Raw genomic sequence first — 24,543 nt, forward strand, 5'->3', positions numbered from 1 at the left:
TTTTCGCCCCGAAATAATCATGCACACCACTAGAGGATGTGGGCAACTCTGGGAAATGATGATGTTCGTGATTATAATTCTTTGCATTTAATATAAATCCATCTATCTTTTATGTATATTATGAAGTTCCTGGGTGGCACAAGTGATTAGGTGCTGGATTTGTAATTGAAAGGTTGACAGTGTGGACCCACCCAGACACACTTAGGAAGATAAGCCTGGTGGTCGGCTTCCAAATGGTCACAGCCTGAAAACACTGTGGAGCACAGTTCTACTTTGCACACGTGGGTTGTCAGGAGTCAGAATCGACTTGATGGTAAATGGTTTGGTTTTTGGTTTAAGTATATGTGTAAATCTGTGTATGTATATATTTATATTGTGGTTGTGAAGTTCCATCGAGTTGATTCTCACTCACAGTTACCCTGGATAGGCTTTCTGAGGAGTGACTGATGGGTTTGAATCACTGACCTTATGAGTAGTATTCCAGTGCTTATCCTATAGTATCATACCAGGAAATCCATATATATAATATATATATTTATGTCTCTTTATATGTCTTAAATGCTTCCTCTCCTTTTATTTATTTATTTTTTTTGTGAGGTAAGAAAACCTACATACAGATAAATTTCCATGGTTGAGTCCATCAAATAATGAGATTATCTATTCAAGTTTCCTTGGCACTTTGTTGCTTAATCGTTGAACAAGAACAGCCTGTGGCATCCCTTTTGTCATGCCCTGAAGGTGATTTCGAGATGTTGTTTATGTTTCTACAGGAGAAACATGTCAACATGGTTCATATCGAATCCAGGAAATCCCGGCGAAGAAGTTCTGAGGTTGAAATCTTCGTGGACTGTGAGTGCGGTAAAACAGAATTCAATGAGCTCATCCAGTCGCTGAAATTTCAAACCACAATTGTGACACTGAACCCGCCAGAGAACATTTGGACAGAAGAAGAAGGCAAGGCCGGTTTTTGCTTGTCGGGTGATTTTGCAATCTGCCAAATGTTGCGAAGGGAAAAAACGCAATCTGTGAGCTAATATTTTTGAACATGCACTGTGTTTTCCACAGAGCTAGAGGATGTGCCATGGTTCCCCCGGAAGATCTCTGAGTTAGACAAATGCTCTCACAGAGTTCTCATGTATGGTTCTGAACTTGATGCCGATCACCCAGTAAGTGTCCAGTAAAATCATTCCACACATGCTCTTTGAGCTCTGCCTTATGCCAGGCGGTGTGTACCATGTTCTGTGCTGCAATGCTTTCTGGTAGAGCAATCCATTGTATATTTTCTATAGCTGAAGGCAGACTTGCAAATTATAAAGCTTCCCCGCACACATGCTTGACTAGGAACAGGTAGGAAGGATGACATTTCCACACAACATTTATTTTTACAAGGGTTGGATAGAGGAGGAGATTCTAAACCTTGGAGAATATTTCTGTAGAAGTAGACAGCCTGAAATATACTTGTAGATGGTGACCCTTGGAAATACAATGAACTGAAATTGATCACGCCCTTGGGAAACTATGGAGGAGTAGGCATTATAGGGCTTGGTGAGAGAACAAAATTCACCTTGTTATTTCCCATGACTGGAAGTAGTTAGGAGTAGAATAATGTGGTTGACTTTAGTCTCAGTGGAAAGGCAGGGGGGTTTTCGAATAAGGCCATGATGGAAGACACATCTCTTCCCACATCTACCTTGAATCTACCACCATCTCTCCTCTACTTCAATAAAAATGACTACCTTTAAAGAAATATGATATTCGGGTAAGCAGTTCCCATTATTTCCCCCCTTTACATCAGTTTTTATTTTACACAAGAGACCTGGAACTTCTTTACGGTCAGAATGAAGTACAGTTAATAGTCTAGAAGAAGTAAGCAATGTACCATTCATTATAAGCATTCCCCTCCCCCCCATCCTGGTGTTCCTTGTCTAAAAATGGACAGATGAAAGGGTGAAACTCAAGCAGCTCAGTTATGCTTCTTAGAAGACTTTGTGCTCTGAGGGTAACAATTATACATATTTACTTTAGTTAAATGGGAATCTGACAGTGTGATTGTTCTCCATGTCCACCTATTGCCACAGAGTCAATTCCCAATCACAGTGTCCCTATAGGACAGTGTAGAATCACCCCACAGTTTTAAGGCTGTAAATCTGTACCGATGCAGACTGCTTCATCCTTCTCCCACAGAGCAGCTGGATGGAGTCCAACTCCTGCCCCTTGGTTTAGCAGTTGAGCGCTTTGGCAGTGTGGTCCCAGCATAATATGGGAGCTTGTTTTTCAATTTTCTTTCATTGTTGAGAATATTCATGACAAAACATCCACTGATTCAACTGTTTCTACATGTACAACTCAGTGATACTGATTCCATTCTAGGAGTTGCGCAATCATTCTCACTCTCTTTTTCTGAATTGTTCCTTCCCTATTCGTCTAACTGGGAACTTATTTTAACAAACCCACACTGAAGTTTGACAACTGATGACAACTACAATAAGAGAGAAAACTTTAGTCACATCAGTCATTTGACATCATGTACTTTCAAATAAATAGTTAAATAGGTCTAATTCAATTGCTTTTTTTCAAAAAGCTGAATTCACTCAAAGACACAGTATATTATTTGCCAGCGTAGCCTAAAATTTTAGGATATTTTAGAGTAATCCACACGTAAGTCTCCTTAAACGAAATTAGAAAAACACTCAAAATGGCCTTTAATAATCATCCGTTTGTTAGGTTTCCTCCTTCCCCCTGCTCCCAGAGGAGTTAGAATTAGCACAGAAGCCTGATTGAAGAGATTAACACTATGAGAACTGCACAGGCACCAGCTGTTAATTTGCAGAATGACCTTGGGCAAGTCATTCTACTTTTGCACCTCAAGTTCTTTCTGTAAAAAGAGAAAATAAAATGCTTATCGACCTCAAAGGGATGTTTCAACACAGGCCTAGTTAATAAAACAACTAGAAAGCATTTTGGCAAGAGCAAATGCTTAATTTCAGGAAGTGTTGTATTAAATCACCCACACCAATGCCTGACAGTAAAGGATTTCTCTCTAACCTACTATTTCCAAATGCTCCCCTTAGCCTAGTTTGAAAATTATTCAACCTAGAGAAAGGGGGTCAGCCATTTTAATGGAATAGCCCCAGGAGCCACTGACCTTGCTGTGAAAACCAGTACAAATTTTCCTGAGCTCAACTTTAATGCATTACTCCTAATTATACCCACCTATGGAACTTCTCTGATTTTTTGTGCAGCCACTTGAAATAATTGTAAGTACTTAGCAGTACCATACTTAAGTGATTTTTTTTTAATCACACATTCTTCTTTTGTAATCACTCCAAATGTTCATTATGCAATAGTTTGATATTGGTTAGTTGATGTTTTTATACATTATTATTTGATAAGGATGGAAAGAAAGAGACGAAGTACTTTTTATGAATCGGATAGCTCAGAAAGGGTTTGGAATTTAAGAATTGAGTTGCTGATTCCCTTTGTTGTTAGCTCCTGACTTATGGTGAGTTCATGCATAACCCAGCACAACACTGCTCAGTCCTGCTCCATCCTCATGTTCTGTTGCAGACCAGTCCATTGTGACCAACAGAATTTCCATTGACTTATTTTCAGAAGTATCTGGACAGGCCTCTCCTCTTAAGTTTACTGCTGTTGTTGTTAAGTGTCCTTGAGTCTTTTCGACTCATAGTGACCCTGTATAGGGTGCTGGTGAGTTTGAAATGCTGACCTTACGGCTCAAATCAACTGTATGGTCCAGTGCTTATCCTACAGTGCCACACCAGGACTCCTAGAAAGTGTTGAAGATTTGGTCCATGCCTCACAAATTTCATGGACAAACAAATCATTTAGAGGATCTTTTTTAAAATTAAGAACATGATTCAATAGAGCCCAGGTGGGGGCCTGAGATTCTGCATTTCTAGCAAGCTCTATGTTGAGGCTTACATTGGAAGCCTGTGGATAAGACTTTGAAAAACAAGGATCTAGACTGGTAGGGTTTTTCATAGTCTGGTTTGAAGTGCTTGTTAAAATGCGATCTCTTAAGGTTCACCTGAAACTTGTTGAATCAGAATTGTTAAGGGGCATGGCCTGTAATCTACATGTTAAAGAATCTGTGGGAGATTACAATCATACACTTTCAAGTCTGAGAACTAATGTCTGAGCTCAATGATTTTCACCCCTAGTTTCCCATGGAAATCTTCTGGGTGGGGGCGCTTATCCCAGACCATTGAAATTAGAATCTCTGGGAAAGTGTCCAGGTTTGGAGTTTTATTGAAAGCTTCCCAGGTGATTCAAATATACCAGAATGTTGAGTGATTTGAGATAGTCACTGGAGTGCCATGCAAATGTAACTGAGCACTTTAGGGTGCAGGCTGGGCCATCAGTTCTTGATTTAAATGAAGGGGGCAGGGTGGTTTGTGTGGCAGATACTTACTTTGACATACGGTTGCCAGATTTTGCAAATGAACACAGATGCTCAGTTAAATTTGAATTTCAGGTAAATAATGAATAATTTTTGCCAGCGTAGCCTAAAATTTTAGGATATTTCAGAGTAATCCACAGGTAAGTCTCCTTAAACGAAATTAGAAAAACTTTCAAAATGGTCTTTAACAATCATCCATTTATTAGTACCAAATGTGTACCAAATATTGCATGGGACGTACTAATATAAAAAGGTATGGTTTATCTGAAATTCAAGTTTACCTAGGAATCATGTATTTGATCTGGCATTCCTAGGCTCTGGCTTCAACTCAGAATGGGTGGCCAATGCTGTATCTCTGTAATTGCTAGTGTTGTTGTTAAGTGCCATTGAGTTGGGTCTTGCTCATAGTGATTCTATAGGGCTTCTGAGGGGCAGCTGTGGGTTTGAACAGCTGGCATTATGGTTAGCAGTCCAGTGCTTATCCTACAGTGTCACACCACTTGCCAGTCCATGGTTCAATTCAGGAAGCTCTGGATGACCCACAACACTTATGTGTGATCACCACCTCACTAGGTTAATGAGGCATGATGAGCTAATCACTCGCCTTCATTCCTGGAAAATTGCAGCTGTTTATCAAGGAGAGATACTCCAGATTCTTTGAGAAGCCCAGCAAATTAGGATGCTGTTACCATGGTGTCTGGTTTGGCAGTACCAGGGAACAGATGCTGTGTTTTTTACGACTCTTTCCCTTTCGCTATGACCTGCTTTCTTTTTGTATAATAAATATGCTTGCAATTCTTTAGCTTTACCATCACAGGTTTTATGTTACTCTCTATCCTGGTGTGGCACTGTAGGTTAAGCACTGGACTGCTAACTGAAAGGTTGGCAGTTCAAATCCACCAGCTACTCCTCGAAAACCCGAAATAGTGTTGCTATGACAACAACAACAACAGCAAATATCACAAACACCAGTTGTCAATGAGTTGACTTCTACTCATGGTGACCTCATTTTGGGTCAAAAAAGAACTATGCTCCATAGAGTTTTCAGGAGTTGAGATTTCAGATAACTAAGCCTTTCTTCTGAGGTGCTCTGGTGGAACTTCTAACCTTTCAGTTAGCAGATGAACTTTGAACTTGTTAATGATTTGATGGATCTGGAGCTCCATCTACAGTCTACAGTAGGCATATTTGCCCTGGTGTAGGCATATTTATCCATGATCTCAGAGGTCATGGATCTGTATGTAAATGTGTTAACTATGACCACACATTTTTGTATACATACATTTTAGGATTTTAAAAGCTTGCCTGAGGGACAGGCAACGTAGACATTGGCTACCTAAAATAAGGAGGCAATAAAGGCATTAAGTGACTAGCTTACAAGGTTTCAAAAGGGAGTTTAGTTTAAGAGTGTGTGGGGTAAGATAGAGTCCCCACTGAACAGTTTTCATCTTGTCTAGATGGGTCTGGTAAGAAGAGATGGGGATAAGAGTCTTATGATTCAATAGTGAGTAATTATTATCATGACTAATTGCGACTGTCACAATTGTAAACGTAGAAGTTTTGTAACAAAAACGGGGAAGTAGTTAATCTTACAGTCCAGAAATAGAGAACCCTAGGACCATCAAGGGAGATGAGCACAAACAGAATGAGGCACCTTATCCAGAGAGGCAGAGATGCCAGAGATGGAGGCAGAGATGGGGACATGGAGAGACGTAGCAGCTGAGGACTCTAGATTCATGGGAAAAGAGGGATTGAGAGCTAGTGGCCAGGAGGCAGACTTGCAGAACATGCCCTTTGGTGGTTTAAATTATTACATATGCCTGAGTGTTTTTTTTTTTTTTAAAAGCTAAAATGAGTAGAGAGAAATACTGTTAACTGATGGTACATGGAGGGGATTATAATCATTATAATAAAACTAAGTGTATGATTTGTTGAATGTAAAACTGATGATCTGCCCTGTAAACTTTCACTCAATTCACAATAAAAACTACTTTAAAAAAACAAAACAGAACAAAATTGCAACACACCAACCCAACCACCCCCATCCCACCCCCCAAAAAAAAGCTTTCCTGAGGACTCCAGTTAAAAAATTTCTGATTCATAGCAAAGGAAGGAAAGTGCTAGCTTATAGGATATGGTTATTTTGTGTAGGATGTTAAGGTGATTAGGTGATTTCAGGGGATGCTCACTTCCCACCCCATTAGTAACTCTCTTCCCAAAGACAGGCCTTTAGTCATGCAAGTTCCTCATTTATGTCCAGATTCACAGTCCTGTGAAGATTTCTGGCTTCCAGGTCAGTTCTTCTTCAGGCACACTAGAGAATGGGTTGATTTTCTAGTGAGTTTGAGGTTCGACTTGAACAGTACATCTTCATCAGGTAGAAATGTCTTAGTTGCTGTTGTAGATCTGAACTCATTCTTCTACTCTCAGTTCCCAGAATCCATGTGACTTGTCTTCTTAGTTGGCCTTCCTTCTCAGAGTAGCACTTGCTTTCCTGGTTATCCTTTTGGGTTGCAGAGGTAAGGATGTAAATTGAAGCAATTCCTTTCTGGGCTTCCAGCAGTTTGAAGGAACAACCTTGGGAAGAATTGAATATCTAAAAGTACCTGAAGGGAAGGAAAATGGAAAGTCTGTTGAAGAGAGGAGAGATTTTTGAGTAAACCAGAAAGCCCTCTCTCTCAGAAGGATTCTACTTGACTGAAGGATCACAGACATAGTTTTTAATTTCCCAAGTGCATGGTGATGGATGAAAGTCTAAAGTTGGCTAAGAGTAATTAGAATTATAGGAATTCAGTGTAGAATGGCGTTAACATACTATCCTGTGCATGAAGCCCTTATAATTGATTTTGCATTGTGTGGCTGTAGTCATAAAATACAGCAAAACCTCTTTAATTCATGCTAATTTGGGGATTTGATCATTTTTCTGAATAATCAAATTTTAAATAAATGTGCATTAATTAATAACTTATACAAAGCAATTAAAATTAGGCTAATTTACTGAATAGCCATGTTAAATGGACCTGTTTTAAAGAATAGGATAAAATTAATTTGGGATTAAGATCCGTTACATTTAAATAATACTTGAAAATCAAAAGATATTGTTCACAATATCAATAGCCATTCTACCTACTTAGTAGAAAGGTAAACTTTAGTCAGCACACATCCCAAATATGGAGAACCCAAATTTAAGGAGGTTTTACTGTAAGCACAATTTGCTTCTGTCTGTGCCATCAAGATGTTCATCTAAGGAAAAGATTTACATTTACAAGGTTGAGTTGAACACTCAATAAACACCACATGATTTTCTTTTAGGCTTTCTGCAATGCATTTTTCTGTCTCTCGTTAAATAACTTAATCTCTTTTCTGTTTAAGGGATTTAAGGACAATGTCTATCGACAGAGAAGGAAGTATTTTGTGGATGTGGCCATGGGCTATAAATAGTAAGTATCTGTATAACTCTTTTTTTCAGACTTGTCACTGACCAGTTAGAAAAAACTCATGCTATGTTATACAGACCTGCCTTCTCTTCAGCCCAACTTTTGCAAGAGGCAGATGTAAACCATTTAAAATACTGACCAACTCCATAGACTTTAAATGTCAACCTTGAAGTTTAACATCCTGATATTATTGCTGTAAGGGTCAAGTGCTATGTTTTTACCACTGTTTTTTGCAGCTCCATTAAGGCAAAGATCCATTGTGTGCTTCACAAGACCTGGAAAATGTGTTTTAATTTTACTTTTGACTTGTTTCTTTTTGGCACCCCCTTCAATGTCCAGCTTCCCCAGTGAAAGTAGAGGATTCAGCAAGAATGGCGGATCCGCTGTGATAGAAAAGAAACGTGTTTGTTTAAAATGGAACGGGAAAGTTCCTGGAAGCTGGGGGTTTGTGGACAAGTGTCATACCCTATTATGGATCCAGGTTGAGATAAGAATGAAAGCCTTAAGGCTGGGGTGAGGACTGTGCACAATGCCCAGTGTAAGTGGCCGTCCCTAGGACTCTAGAGTGATGTGCACCTTCTGTTGACTCTGCTCACTAGTATAACTTATAGCCCAACACCAAACCCTGTCTTCTTTGTCTGCTTTGTGATCTGAGGCAGGTTTTGTCATTAGCACAAAATGTAGTAGCTGGCAGAGGAAAAGAATTCTTCTTATTCTAGTTGAGACTTAGTTGAGAAGCTTGACTACTGTGCAGAGGAAGTGTGTTTCTGGTGAGAACATTGGGCATTTCTGTGTTAGGAAGCTTATCAATGTTTGTTTTTTAAAAAGTTTAAACATATTTACTTAAGGTATGTGACACCACCACCAACAGTTGCTACTGAGTTGGCTGTGACTCATAGTGACCCTATGTGTGACAGAGTAGAACTGTACTCCACAGGGTTTTCTTTCTTTAATTTTTCATTGTGAACTGAGTGAAAGTTTACAGAACAGATCATCAACTTTACATTAAACAAATCATTTACTTTGCTTCATTACAATGATATCAATCCTCTCCATGTAGCAACAGTTAACAGTATCTTTAATCCTTCATTCCTTCCTGTGTCTTCCACAACTCCATCTTTCCTCTGCTGTTGTTGTTGTTATGTGCTGTGGAGTTGGTTCCGATTCATAGTGACCCTGTACAGGGTTTCTGAGGTTGTAAATCTTTACGGGAGCAGAACACCTCATCTTTCTCCCACGGAACAGCTGATAGTTTCAAACTGTTGACCCTGAGGTTCGCAGCCCGATTCGTAACCACTATACTACCAGAGCCTTTGATTATATATTGCCTGCCCCTTCACTCATGTTAACATGTGTCTACCCTCTAGCCTGTGAATAATTTCTCCTTCCGGTAACCATCATAGAATGTTTCTTTTATTAAGACAATCTTTTCTTAACTTTTTACAACTTTGGTCTCACACAATATTTGTTCTTTTGTAATTGACTAATTTCACTCAGCATAATGTCCTCAAGGAGTCCTGGTGTGGCGCTGTGGGCTAATGTGTCAGACTGCAAAGTCATTTGAACTGCAAGGTTGGTGGTTCAAGCTCACCAGCTGCTCCTTGGAAACCCTACACAGGGTTGCTATGGGTTGGAATCAATTCAACAGCCCTCAACAACAACAATAATGTCCTCTAGGTTCATCCATGTTGTGAGGTGTTTTGCAGATTCATCATTATTCTTCAGTGTTGTGTAGTATTCCATTGTATATATGTGCTAAAGTTCACTTAACCTTTCCTCTGTGGATGGGCATTTAGGCTGTCTCTATGTTTTTGATGTCACTCTTGTAGACAGCATCTTGAAGGATCCTCTTATCATATCCATTCTGTCCCTATGTCTCTTGACCGATGCATTTAATCCATTTACATTCAGTATAAATATCAATAGGTATAAATTGATTGTTGTCATTTTGCTGTGCAACTGTTTTTATTGTTCCACATAATTTTCTGCACTGACTTCATTTTGTTTGTGGATTTTCTTTCATTTTCATTTCTATTGTGTTGTTATTGTTGTTGTTACATGCTATCGAGTGGGTTCTGACTCAGCAACCCTGTATAGGGTTTCTGAAGAGCAGCTGGTGGTTTGAACTGCTGACCTTGTGGTTTATAGTCCAGGGCTGATCCTATAGCGCTACATCAGGAGTCCATGTTTATTAAATCTTTCTGATTTTCCTCTTTTTATTTTGATGTACCTAATTTATTTAAAATTAAAATGTATATTAATTTTCTTTGAGGTTATCCTATAATTTATTAATTTATTCTCTACTTAGAAGAGTCTGTTGTATTTTGAAATCTACTTGACTTCCTCACCATTTAGAAGTTCTGTATCTACAATATTCCCTCTTTTTGTTTTGTAGTTGATTTCATTATAAATTGATCCCTCTGGTTCCCTATCTTCAGTGTTGAAGTCTTATTTTACTTTAAATATTTCTGTAACTGGATTGAGTATTGGGTGGTGTTGTTACATACGGTAATCTCAGGTTGTTCTCTGCTGTGGTTGGTTCTCAGTCCAAAGAATACCCTTTAGCATTTTTTTTGTAAAGTCTGGTTACTACAAATTCCTTTAATTTCTGTTTATCAGGAAATGTCCCAATTTTGTCATCATATTTGAGGGACAGCTTTGCTGTCTTGTTCAGAGTTTTATAAATGTCGTCCCATTGTCTTCTTGCCTGCATGATTCCTGCTAAGAAGTCATCTTAGTCTTATTGGTTCACCTTTGTAGGTAACTTTTCATTTTTCCTGATCTCAGAATTCTTTTCTTGTCTTTGGTTTGGAAAGTTTGATTATGATATGTCTTGGTGATTTTCTTTTTGGGACCTATTCTGTTTGGGGTTTGTTCATCTTCTTATATGCTTGTCATCTCATCTTTCATGATGCTAGGGAAGTTTTATTTCAACAAGCTGTCTACAATTTTATCTGTGCTTTTAATGGCCACTTCCTGTTTGGAATTCTGATCACCTGTAAGTTGTTCCTCTCCATAGTGTCCCACATAACTCTTAGGATTTCTATGAATTTTTTCATTCTCTCTGCCCCCCACCACCATTTTGCTTCTGTTGTTGTTGTTAAGTACTGTTGAGTCATTTCTAAATCATAGCGACCCTGCATAGGATTTCAAAGGAGCAGCTTATGGGTTTGAACTGCTAGCCTTTTGGTTCAAACTAACCTTATGATTGAGTGCTTCTCCTACAGCACCACACCAGCCCTCCTAGTATACTAATATTGAGAGATTTATCTTCAAGATCAATAATTTGGGCTTTCAGTGCTTTGAATCTACTCTTTTTCCCTTTCAATGTTTTGTCCATTTCTGAAATCTTGTATTCCATCTGGTGAGGTTGATATGATGTTGTTGATTAAAGGTAAACGATGAATAAGTTGTTGGTTTTGCAAAATTCTATCATGAGATCTCCAGCATTATTTCTATCAGTACAGCGGTACTTTCCAACTACCAATTCTTCCTCTTTGTTTTTTTTTTTTTCACTACAACTTGTCTGTCCAAAAATGAGTCAGTGAAAAATCCAAAGGGTCACAACAGAATATGATGATAAAATTAGAGATGATTCTGTTATAAGGAGAACAAACCAATTCCTTGTCTAATATTGTGCTGGAAGATGAGCCCCCTAGATTGGAAAGCTACAACAAAAGACTCTAGCACATCATTAATTGTGAGCATGGCACAATGTTTTGTTCTGTTTTATACGGGGTCACAAAAGTCTGAGCCAACTTGATGGCAACTAATACCAATAGTCATTGTCCCAATTGTGTGTGTAGGAAATTGCCAAAATACAGTTAAAAGATTGCCAGTTGTCCTGAATGCTTCTTGCTAGTGGATGGAGTGAGGACGATGCCTACCTACCAGGAGTGATTAAATCTGGAATCTCTGGGAGTTGTGGAAAGTAGACACCAAAAGATTATTCCTTAATATCTCTCATGATGTCAGTGTTCTCAGACTTCTATAAGATTTTTAGGAGAATAAATTTGAGACTGGGTGGGGGTAGTCATATAGTGTCAGTACGGACTCACAGCGACCCTATGCACAACAGAACGAAACACTGCCCAATCCTGGGCCAACCTCACTACTGTTGCCACACTTGAGTCCATTGATGCTGCCACTTTGCCAATCCATCTCGCTGGGGGTCTTCCTCTTTTTCTCTGACCCTCCACCTTACCAAACATGATATCCTTCTCCAGCGACTGGTCCCTCCTGACAATATGCCCGAAGTATGAGAGATGAAGTTTGGCTGCATTTCTTCCAACACAGAGCTGTTGGTTCCTTTGGCAGCCCATGGCACTTTCAATATTCTCCTCCAACACCATAGCTCAAAAGCATCAATTCTTCTATGGTCTTCCTTATCTACTGTCCAGCTTTCACATGCATATGAGGTTATTGAAAATACCATGCTTGGGGGCTAATAAATAGGCTAGTGTTTTGAATCCACCAGAGGCACGTTGGAAGAAAAGCCTGGTAATCTATTTCCAAAAGATCATAACCATGAAAACCCTATTGAACCCAATTTCACTCGGAAACCCATGGGAATGCCATGCATTGGACTGACTTGCTAACAGCTGGTTTAAGTTTTTCTGTTTGGTGGGGGCTGGGGTACAGATACTAACAAATCCCAACTGGCCTTGTCCATTGTCTCCAGTTTACAGCATATAAAGGTGTGATTCTTAATGGAATTTGGTCTTTTTCTAGCGTTCATGGCTTCTGAGTGAGCAAAGGAGAAAGATGTCAATAAAATAATTACTTAAAATAAGCTCATTTAAGTGGCTCTTGGCAGTTGGCTATGACCTGATTTTCCAAACCAAAGCTTGGAACCACTGGCATGAGGAGCAGATTATTTGAAACTAGGCTGTTCCTAAAAAACCCAGCATGGGAGCTATCTCCAAATAGAGACTGATGATAAAAATTAGAGATGATTCTGTTACCGGGAGAACAAACCAATTCCCTGTCATAATTAGTCTGAGTTTCCTGGGCCCAGAGAAATCAAAGATATGGTCAGGAATAAAGACTAAGGTGGACCACTAGATGCTTTGGTAGGGCTGTGGGCTGTGGTAGGTATTGGCAGGACGTAGTTTGAGGTTTCTCAAGATAGTGAAAAGGAAAATAAATGAAATATAGAATAATATATATTGAAACCACAACCAAGAAGCCTCAGGAGATTCATATTGAATACTATATTTTCTATGATAGTCTTGAAAGGATAAAGCAGGGGGAAAGAATCAAGACAAGCCCAGAAAAAGGAAAAATTCCATTCTATGATGAAAAAACAGCAGGTTCAAAGTCTGCATTACCATGAACCCGAATCAGGAGACGGAGCGGGGGAAGAGTCACACTGGGAATTGTCGATAGATGCCACTCCAGCGAGTTGCTGATTGACAGAGCTGCGGAGAAACATGATTGATTACCCAGAGGCCTGCAGCTGCCCGCAGACATGCCTGCACTCTGTGGCCAGGAGTGTCAGCGAGGCCTAATTGCCTCACTAGTAATAGGAGAGGAAACATTCATTAGTGCAAATAAGAAGACCAGGGGATGAGTGCTCTGGAGGAAGAGGGCACTGTTTCTAACATCATCTTAGAGAGATCACACCTCATTCCCAACACTCAAATAAATGCAATTCTAGGATAAACAGGAGAAAAGTAGCCCGTGATTAGATAATGTGATGTGCCTATAGACTGGCAGTTCAGAGGAAATGGAAATGCGTGGGGGGCTGATGGCATGTGGAGGAAGAGAAAATTATGACTGTGATGTTGTAGCTGTTAGGTTTGTCTGAAACGATACAGTTTTCTGTCATTGGCACCTTCATTTTTTAACTTTGACATTAGCTTTACTGTGTTTCTGTGGATTCCACAATTGCTATATTGTTGGGGGAAAGATCGGCAATAATTTTTTTTAAATTAACTATACATTTTTCTTTGAGGCATATTATAATGATTATTTCTCAATAATGTATATGTATATTTTATTTAATTATATTTGTGGCGGTGGTGGTGATTTCAATTTATCTTACTCTCTTGGAAAGGGGCCCGGAGCTCTGACTTTAATTATGCCATTCTTGTTTGCTTAAATTAATTTTGAATATTACTGTTATGTTTTGTTATGAATGTACTTTCTCCTGGTTGAAATTCAGGTGGCACATAAACATGCTTTTCTCATGAGGTTGCTTCCACTTTGAACTATATTTAAAAAAAAAATTTTTTTAAATTTTTGTTGTTGTGGCTGAGACAACACAGCAAAACGTGCACCAATTTAACGATTTTCTCATGTATAATTCAGTGACAATGATTACGTTTTTTGAGATGTGCAACTATATTCTTCCTCCCTTTTTGAATTGATCTTCTCCATTAACATGAAATTACTGCCCCGAGGCTTCCAGTCTAATCTTTCAATTTACTGTTTTTAATCTGATCTCATATTGTTGTTGTTGTTAAGTGCCCTTGAGTCAGTTCGACTCATAGCAATCCTTATAAGGATTCTGAGACTTGTAATCTTTGCAGGAACAGAAAGCCTCATCGTTATCCTGTGGAGTGCTGGTGGGCTTGAACCACTGACCTTGCAATTCTCAGTCCAGTGTTTACTGTATGGAGCCAATGAACTTCCCTTGATCACATATGTTGTTGTTATGTGCCGTGGAGTCGGTTCGGACTCATAGCGACCCTGTACAGAGTTTCCGAGGCTGTAAATCTTTACGAGAACAGAAAGCCTCATCTTTCTCCTGCGGAAACAGCTGGTAGTTTCGAACTGTTGACCCTGAGGTTCGCAGTCCAATTCATAACCACTGCGCTACCAGAGCTCCTTTGGTCTCATATAGATAAATGTTAAAAGAGCATAAGGCTCACAGTAGACATTCTTCACTAGGTAACTGTTTTTAGACTTCAAGGGATACTTTTGGTTTTTAAGGTTTGAACTTAAAAGATTATCACAGGACAATAATTTCAGGGGTTCAAATAGTCCCAATGGTTCCAGAAATTCTGAATTCCTTGAAAATCTTTAATTTTGCTCATTTTCCCCCTGCTTTTTGTCAGGACTCTTCCATAGACTTTTTGATCAAAGTGGTCAGTACTCGTATCCAGGTAGCATCCATTTCTTCTGGCATCCTGAAAGAGAAGGATGTTCATGGAGACAATTAGCCATACATTCTAGTTCTGCCTTCTGTTCCTGACTCTCTTTCCTCCCCTGTTGCTCCAGGAGAATAGAGAATAATTGTTGAATCCTGAACGGCTGCTTGCAAGCTCTTAAGAGCCCAGGCACTGTACAATAAACTAGGAGGTGGAATAGAAACAGTAAACATGATATTAGACTAATTAACTGGGATGTCCCATAAAACCATGACCCTAAAGATTTAAATTAAGTAACCAAATCCCATGAGGTGTTTGGTTGTACATAAGTGACTTTAGCTGCTATTCTGTTTTGTTTTTTTGTCCTTGTTGTAATATATCTATCTCACAACTTTTTTGCCAATTCAATTTTTTACAGGTGTGTAACTTATTGACAGGCGCTCTAGTAGCGAAGTGGTTACGAATCGGGCTGCTAACTTCAAGGTCAGCAGTCTAAACTACCAGCTATTCCATGGGAGAAAGATGAGACTTTTTGCTCCTGTAAAGATTTACAGCCTCGGAAACTCTGTGCAGGGTTGCTATGAGTCGGAACTGACTCCACGGCACATAACAACAACAACAAACTTATTGACAATAATTATATTAATCGACCATGCAACCCTACCCTTAGTCAATGTGATTTTTTCCTTCACTATAAAGTGATAGAATCTGAGATGTAAGTAGGTAAATGCAAATGTGAATAAGCAAAGTGGTGGTGGTGGTAGTGGTGGTGTACAGTGTAGTCGATTCTGACTCATAGCACCCCTGCATAGGGTTTCCGAGGCTGTAAATCTTCACAGAAGCAGAAAGCCTCATCTTTCTTCTGCAGGATGGCTGGTAGTTTCAAACTGCTGACATTGAGGTCAGTAGCCCAACTCATAACCACTATGCTACCAGAGCTCCTTAATAGGCAAATAAAGAAGAGAATTACAACATGTCAGAATTTGCCACCTAAATTGAAGTTGGAAGTTTTCCTAATTTTCCAAGAAAGTTCACTTGAATCCAAATTCTGATTGTACATTCTATATTGTTCCTTGACATTTCTCAGCCTCAGTTTTCTCTCTTGTAAAATAGAGATAATAATAGCTCCTCTGCCTCTCATCTGATAGCATTTTAAGGAATAAATGAACTAAATGGACTAAAGTACATTGCTCTACAAAGTACTTTATTATTATTTTTACCAGTAGTGATTGATCATAAGGAGCTCTGGTAGCGTAGTGGTTACGAATCAGACGCAGGTCAACAGTTCGAAGCTACCAGCTGTTCTGTGGGAGAAAGATGAGGCTTTCTGCTCCCGTAAAGATTTACAGCCTCGGAAACCCTGTACAGGGTTGCTATGAGTCGGAACCGACTCCACGGCACACAACAACAACAACAACAGTGATCCATCATAGAATCTAAAACGAAGACCTGGAGTTGACTCCGACCCCTGACCAACTTGGTTGCTTTTGAGTCTTGCTCTTTAGGCCTGAGAGGCAGTATGTGCAGTGACTGGGTGTAAAAGGTGAAGCTGAACTACCTGAAGGCTAATCCCAGATTTACCACTTACCAATTGAGTAGCTCTGTGTAAATTATTTGAGCAATTTTGTGCCTCAGTTTCTCTATTCACAAAATAGGAAATGACTTTATTGTTGTTGTTGTTGTTAAGTGCCATCGAGTCGATTCTGACCCATAGCAACCCTGTATAGGGTTTCCAAGGAACAGGTGGTGGGCTTGAACCACTGACGTTGCAGTTCAAATGACTTTGGCTTTGCAGTTATAATTAAATGAAGTACTATATTAGCCATACTTAGAACACTACAGAGGAAGTAAGTGCTACATAAGTGTTTACTAATATTATTTTTTCATTCTAACTGATCTCTCCTTTACGCCTACTTTCATGTTCCAAACATTTTTTTTAACTGAGGTGATAGTCACATAACTATTTTAAAAAGTGAACAATTTAGTGACATTTAGTAGATTCATAGTGTTCTACAATAACCACCTCTATCCAAAAGATTTTCATCACTTCACAAGGAAATCCTGTACCCACTAAACAATTATTCCTCATAGCCACATTCCATCAACCTCTGAAAAATACCAATCTATTTTCTGTCTATGGATGTAACTATTTTGGATATTTTATATAAATGGGATCATACAATATGTGGCCCTTTGTGTGTAGTTTCTTTCACTTAGCATTGTTTTTAAGATTCATCCATGTTGTAACACGTATCAGTACTTTATTCTTACTTAAGACTGAATAATATTCTATCATAGGTGTATGTAAATGTTGTTAAATGCCATCAAGTTGGTTCCAATTCATAGTGACCTTGTATAGGGTTTCTGAGGAGAATTTGGTAGCTTTGAACCACCACCCTTGCAGTTAGCAGTCCAGTGCTTATCCTATAGCACCACACCAGGACCCCATCATGTGTAAATACTACAATTTATTTATCAATTGATGAAAACATTAGTCCAAACCTTTTTATTCCCCTTGGTTGCTACTCTTCTCAACTTTCCTTGGCCTAAGCTTTATTTATTCTCTGACTTTCTTCCAACTTTTACACTGTATTAGTTAACTGTTGCTGAGTAACAAATTATCCCCAAATTTAGCAGCTTAAAATAAAACATTTACTATCTCACACAGGAGACTGTGTGAGGTATTGAGGGACTGTTTAGCTGGGTGATTCTGAATCAAAATCTCTTACAAGGCTGAAGTCAAAGTATTGAGCAGGGGTGCTTGACTAGGGCCGAAGGTTCTGCCTTTGGTATGCTCACTCCCACCACTGTTGGCAGGAGGCTTCAGTTTTCCTTCCTGTTGACCTCTCCTTTGGGAGCGGGGAGTTGCCTGAGTGTTCTCAAGATATGGCATCTGATCCTAGATCAAGTGATCCAAAAGAGAGAGCATGGCAGCACACCCAATGCCTGCATATTCACAAAGACCATCACTCCTGCTGTATTCTCTTGGTCTCACAGACCAATCCCAATACCATACATCCAATACTATACAAGAACATGAATATAGCTGGTGGGGTTCATTGGAGGCCCACATGGAGGCTGGCTAATTTTTTCCCATTGTATTTCTTCGAAACCCTCTTTTATAGTCACCCATAGAAGGTGCTAATGTGTTATCTGCAGAACTAATATCTATGAAAGCAGAGGTAGCATGGCGTAGTCGAACATGGGGTGAGATGTATAGCTTCGGAGCTGGATAGAACTATTTGAACTATTGCTCCTCTACCTCAACAAGTTGTGTGACTGTGGGCAGTGACTTAGTCTTTCTGAACCTCTGTGCCCTCATTTTAAATGGAGCCAATACCTTGCATGGGTTAATAACAATCGCTGGACCCAGAATGCTGACTGGCACAAAGGAAGTGCTGACTCAGTCATAACTATGATTATTAAGTAGTTAAGTAGTTAATAGCTCCTTGCCTCTGTATCAGAGGTGGGTAACCTTTTTTCTGCCAAAATTTATAACATCATTTGTGGACCATACAAAATGATCAACTTAAAAATTAGCCTGCTGTTTGGTTAGGAATCCTGGTGTGGCGTTGTGGGTTAATGTGCTGGATGGCAAAGTCAGTGTGAGCCAAAAGAGCGGAGGTTCAAGCTCACCAGCTGCTTCTCAGAAACCCTTTACAGGGTTGCTGTGGGTCAGAACGAACTAGATGGCACTTAACAACAACAACAGTGAGATGGCTGGAACTGTGGTTGCCTTGGCAGGGCTAGATCAAATGATTTCGTGGATCCAATCTGGCATGAGGGCTGGACGTTCCCAACCCCTGCTCTATATAATTTATTAGTTGGGTTGATTCTGATTAGTAGAGAACCTATAGAACAGAGTTAAGTGTACCCTTGAGTTTCCAAGGCTGTAAGTCTTTACTGAAGCAGACTGCCACATCTTTAGTCTGTGGTGTAGCTGGTTGGTTTGAACCACTCACCTTCCAGTTACCAGCCAAGCACTTCACCACTGTGCCACCATGGCTTCTTTGATTTGGGCTATGATTGAACAAACGGACCCACTGCCATTAAGCCAACTGTGACTCATCTGTGGTTGTTATTATTAAGTGCCGTCTAGTTGGTTCCGACCCATAGCAATCCTGCAGGGTTTCTGAGGAGCAACTGGTGAGTTTGAACCGCTGACCTTGTTGTTCAAACAGACGTTGCAGTCCAGCACATGAACCCCAGCACCACACCGCGATGATAAATCTTTATGGGAAAAGATAGTCTATTTCTCCCAATGAGTGGCTGGTGGATTTGAACCACTAACCTTGTGATTAGCAATCCAACATTTATCCCACAGTGCTACCAGGGCAACTTTTGGTCTGGGCTTTAGAAGGTTTTAAACATTTGTGTGTGTGTGTGTGTGTGTATGTGTGTGTGTGCGCATGTACATGTATACATGTCCATGCTTTTCAGTTCTACATAAATCATACACAAGACTTGTTTCTTTCATCTGAACAACTGACCCTCTCCAAGACCTCCCCAGGCCAGTGAGTCTTAGCCAGGCTAAGGTAGAAGGATGTAGGTTGGGGCTGGTCTACTTTCAATCCTGAATGTCTGATGGTAGTAGAACTGTTCTTCACATGTGGGCTTCTCAGTTTGCATGTTCAGTTCTTGCTATGTGGCAGGTACCATGTTAAACATGCCACTTCTGTTCTCTCATTTAACCGCAGAATGAGCTGTTGAGGAAGGGACCATTATTGTACTCATTTTGAAGATGAGGAAACTGAGGGTCAGAGACAATGAGTGACTTACTAAAGGTTACACAGCTGATGTTGTTACAGTTGTTTTTAAATGCCATCAAGTCAGTTCTGACTCATAACGACCCTGTACAAGGCTTCTGAGGAGGGGTTGCTGAGCTCGAACTTCTGACCTTGTGCTTCAGACCAACACTGCAGTCCAGTGCATTAACACCAGGACTGGTGTCACCTAAGTAGACACTAGTTAGCGATTCATTAATTTCTCTAAAATGGAGTGGTTAATTGAAAAGCAGAACAAAACCAAATATTTGTAGTATTGGAATCGTTTTCCAGATGACTAGCATCATTTCTGAGGAAGTTCACTTTTGAGAGTGGCAAGAATGACTCTCTTATATAACAATCTAAATGTCTTTCTCTGCCCAAGAGGCCAAGCCTTTTCTTTTTTTGTACTGAAGTAGTTGTAGCAACTTTCATTTGACATTGATAGTACCAGACACAAGTGGAAAACAACAGCTGCAGAATGAAATGACTTGGCAGTATTAAAAGCTATTCTACTTTTTCAAGTAAACCATCGCCTGTAGGATAAAGAGCTCTGGTAGCATAGTGGTTACGAATCGGGCTGCTAACTTCACGGTCAGCAGTTCAAAACTGCTAAAGGTTCCATGGGAGAAAGATGAGACTTTCTGCTCCCGTGAAGATTTACAGCCTCGGAAACCATTTACAGGGTCGCTGAGTAGGAATTGACTCCATGGCACATCATCCCCACCACCATAGGATAGAGCAGAACTGTCCGATAGTGTTCTCATTTCCTGTAGGATAGAGCAGAACTGTCCCATAGGGTTTTCAAGGTTTATCTTTACGGAAGCAGGCTGCCACGTCTTTATCCAGCTGAGCAGGTCTGAATCACCACTTTTCAGTTAGCTGCTGACCGCTTAACCACTATTCTACTAGGGCTTCATCTCTTTATAGAAGACTCTGTGGATTTGTAGAGTACAGCTCTGTGAACGGCCTTCAACACTCTAGGGCTTTAATGGAGTGAAGACTCAAACCAACCCTGTGTGACTTCAAGGCTGAGCTGTCTCACAGGTTGCTCAGGACTTCTGCCAGGCACCAGCTGCAGAGGAGAATGATGTCCTATCCCTGTGTGGCGACTTTGCTATGCTCCCCCAGGCACCATGCTCTTGTCTTCTCCTACCCGAAGCCTGACTCCCATGGGATCTAGTGTGAATGGAAATAAACACAGCTGGGCTGAGGTTTGAAAAACAATTGCCAGGGATTTGCCGCTTTCTGGCTTTTGACTATTTGGTGGCCAATTTATTTCTTGATTTTTTATTTATTTATAAAATTGCACCCTTTGTGATTCATTTGCTGTGAATGTAAGTGTGCAGTTAAACAGGGGCTCCAAAACAAAACAGTCCCACTAGTATATTTGAAAAGTGCAATCATCAACCCAGCAGGGACAGTCAATTTGGGTGAGCTTGTGAATAGTCTACTCAGCTCCAGGAGACAGGGCAAGTTCTCATTCAACACTGGGTGGTGATGATTTGAACCCCTCTTCCCCACTCAAAGCAGAGAAGGGCATTTTCAGCCACTCTTCTTCCCCTACCTTCAGCCCTAAATATCATTTGATGTCAGTGGAAGCCTGCTCTTCAGAAAGCTGATAACATGCCATGCATTTTAAGATGCTTGATTAGATCAATAAGTATGGAATTGATGTGTCTTGCAAAGAACATGTTGAGCTTCCAAGCCAGCATCTCACTTCTCAGGAGGTCTTCTCAGTTTGGTATTTTGCTTGATGACTCAATGGGATTCAGCCACAGTTCTGTAAAGAAGGAAGGGGATAAATGAGCAGAGACAATGCTGGCTCCTGTCACTGCATAGAGTAGTGTTTTGCTGCCTTGCTACTCACCTAAAAGTCCTTGTCATGCACCCCCCCACCCGAGAAAAATCCAAACCCAATGCCACTGAGTCAATTCTGATGTGCAGCGACCCCGTAGAGTGTTTCCGAGGCTGTAAATCTTTATGGGAGCCACAAGCCTCATCTTTCTCCTGAGGAGCAGTTGGTAGTTTGAACTGCAAACCTTGTGTTTAGCAGTCCAGTGCTATACTACCTGTGATCCTCTAAAAGTGGACATTCTGTGGGCTTTTCCTACAAGGGGAAGATTACCCAACAAGCAAAATAAGGATGGGCTTACTTATGTTTACTTACTAATCTGTTGTTGTTGTTGTTGTTGTTAAGTGCCATCGAGTCGGGTCCGACCCATAGCGACCCTGTACAGGGTTTCCGAGGGTGTAAATCTTTACGGGAGTAGAAAGCCTCATCTTTCTCCCGCGGAGCGACTGGTAATTTTAAAGATGTAATGAAACCTATGTGTAATGGTTCACTAAAGATTAGTAAGTAAGCCCAAGTAAGCCAGTGCTTACCGTGCTTACTTTACTCTGTGCCTTTCAGGGATAGTAGATTTGAAAAGAGGTTATGATTCTGTAGGAGGATTCTTTGGGGTTGGGAGATAGACAGGTACCAGCCCTATCTAGAAGCAGAATCTTTAATGTGGTGAAAAAAATGGGAAATTGTTCCCTACGGATTAGTAAGTAAGCACAAGTAAATCTGTGCTTACCTTGCTTATTGTGTAATCCAATACTGCCCCTACCCATAGGTAATTGTGAAATTTAGCTTTGCTTTTGAGCTGGAGGATTATCGATGCTGAGATTTTCCTAGGAGGTGTTTGCAATTATTGCAACTTGCAGAAAAATAACTGGGGTGGCTCCACCTTTCCACCTTTCCAGAAATTTCAGTTGACCTTAGCATTTCTCATTTCATGCGAGAAGAGGCATGATTTATGGATCTTGCTTGGTTTCAGAATGTAGCTTAAAGGACTACATTACTAACAGGAGTCGTGAGTGCCACATTACCTATTTTTAGATCCGCGAATCTTAATTGGAAACATAACAAATAGAAAGTGGAGGAATGATGGGAGGGTACGCTATGCTTTCTTAACAGGGAAATAACTTTACTAGGAGGTTGCATGTTTTTATCCTTAATGATGTTTTCTTCATCAGTTTCATTGGCAGATGGTCACCTTGATGAATTGTGAGCTCTGTTGTGATGTGGAACCAAGGTTTAATTTTTTCTTTTTTCTTTTTCCTTCTCTGTCTTTTTGAGAAGAGGTACCTTACAAGGCAAATATGTTTTCTCCCCGACAGAGCTAATTTTATCCCATTCCATTATCCTCTATTGATTTGCTTTCCCGGGTTTTGAATGAAACTGAGATATATGTGGCTGTTTGGGTACTTTGTGATTCCTGCATAAACACTAGTTGTTGATGCTTTAATTTCTCTGAAATGGAGCGGTAAATTGAAAAGTAGAACAAAACCAAATATTTGTAGTACTGGGGTCATTTCCCAGATGACTCGAATGGTTTCTGAAGAAGGTCACTTTCAGGGTTGCAAGAATGCCTTTCTTATAGAATCTAAATGTCTTTCTCTACCCAAGAGGCCACGTCTTTTTTTCTTTTGTCCTGAAGTGGCTGTAGCAACTTCCACTTGACATTGGTGGTATCACAACACAAATTGAAAACAACAAGTTACCAGATGAAATGACTTGGGTTTTTAAAAAGTTACTCTACTCTTTACAGAACTCTCAGAATATTTGAAATGCACAGATTTTGTAAGTATTTAAAAGACTTCAGGATTTATGGAAGCATCATTTTCATGCCAAATATTTCTCTCTACCTCAAGTTCAGCTCAATGGTGGAAGGGAAGGGAGTCTTAAGAATTGCAAAGAAAGACAAAAGGAAAAATTTATTTGGAAAAGGTTTCTCCTTTTCATTCTTTGCACTTGGTGGGTTTGTTAGATGTGTGTGAATGCCTCAGTAGGATGTTGTCTGATTCTAGCACGGTTCTCACAGCTGTAGAAAACATTAACACAGTATGGTCTGGTATCCCTCACTGACAAAGACAGCAGTTGCACCAAATTCTAAAATGTTTCACAGGGAATGAGGCATGGGTATTTTTACTTTAAAACGATTTCTACCAACACGAAAGATTAAAATTACTCCTGCAAGTCCTGTCTTGAGAGGAGGTGAATGGATTTATATCAAACAGTACTGTGTTGTCATCTCCTGACCTGTTCCCAACCCTGCAAGGAAGTGATAGGATTTTATTTATTTTTAGACACCCAAAAGAAGGTATCCAACTACATTGAGTGCCTACTAGGTATCAGGCACTGGCCCGTGCTTCTCAAATGATACCTCATTTACTCTTCAACAGGGTTTTATAGTAGCACCATTTCCTTCATTTTCAAATGAGGATAGCCAAACCCAATCCTATGTCTATTTTGGGGTTCCTATGCCTACATTGTGGTATTTTGGCTAAAAATGGGTTCTTTAGAGTTAGCCTCCCTGAATCTAAATTCCTGCTATGCCTTTTCTATTTTTGGGATCTTGAGCAAATTACTATGTCTGTAAACTTCAGTTTCCTCAGATGAGTATGCTAACAGTTGTTTAATTATCATGTAAGGTAGGTGTTAGGGGTTCCTGGGTGTAAATGGTTAAACTGTTGGCTACTAACTGAAAAGTTGGCAGTTCAAATCCACCTAGAGGCACCTTGGGAGAAAGGTCTGGTAATCTATTTCTGAAAGGTCACAGTCATTGAACTCTGTGAGTAGAGTTCTACTCTGAAACACATGGAGTTTCCATGAGCTGAAATAGACTTGATGACAGCAAGTGGCTTAGTTTGTGATTTCAGGTGAGCATTATTTGATATCATCCATATGCTAGATTACATATACTATTACATCTATTGCATTGTAGGTATTGTTACAGTTAAATGGATGAACGAATACATGCTATCATTAACTTTTGTAGGCT

At 39.9% G+C, this 24,543-nt stretch overlaps 1 protein-coding gene across 1 annotated transcript in view; it reads left to right on the forward strand.

Annotated features, from left to right (window-relative positions):
* The window catches only part of TPH2 (tryptophan hydroxylase 2), a 149,765-nt gene that overhangs the window by 5,003 nt on the left and 120,219 nt on the right, over window positions 1–24,543 (forward strand). Inside the window, exons 3-5 of the mRNA XM_006871613.1 lie at window positions 771–954; window positions 1,066–1,166; window positions 7,793–7,860. Of these exons, the coding sequence (XP_006871675.1) occupies window positions 771–954; window positions 1,066–1,166; window positions 7,793–7,860 (353 nt within the window). The remainder of the gene's footprint in view (window positions 1–770; window positions 955–1,065; window positions 1,167–7,792; window positions 7,861–24,543) is intronic.

The sequence above is a fragment of the Chrysochloris asiatica genome, unplaced genomic scaffold (assembly GCF_000296735.1).
Source record: "Chrysochloris asiatica unplaced genomic scaffold, ChrAsi1.0 scaffold00170, whole genome shotgun sequence".
NCBI lineage: Eukaryota > Metazoa > Chordata > Mammalia > Afrosoricida > Chrysochloridae > Chrysochloris > Chrysochloris asiatica.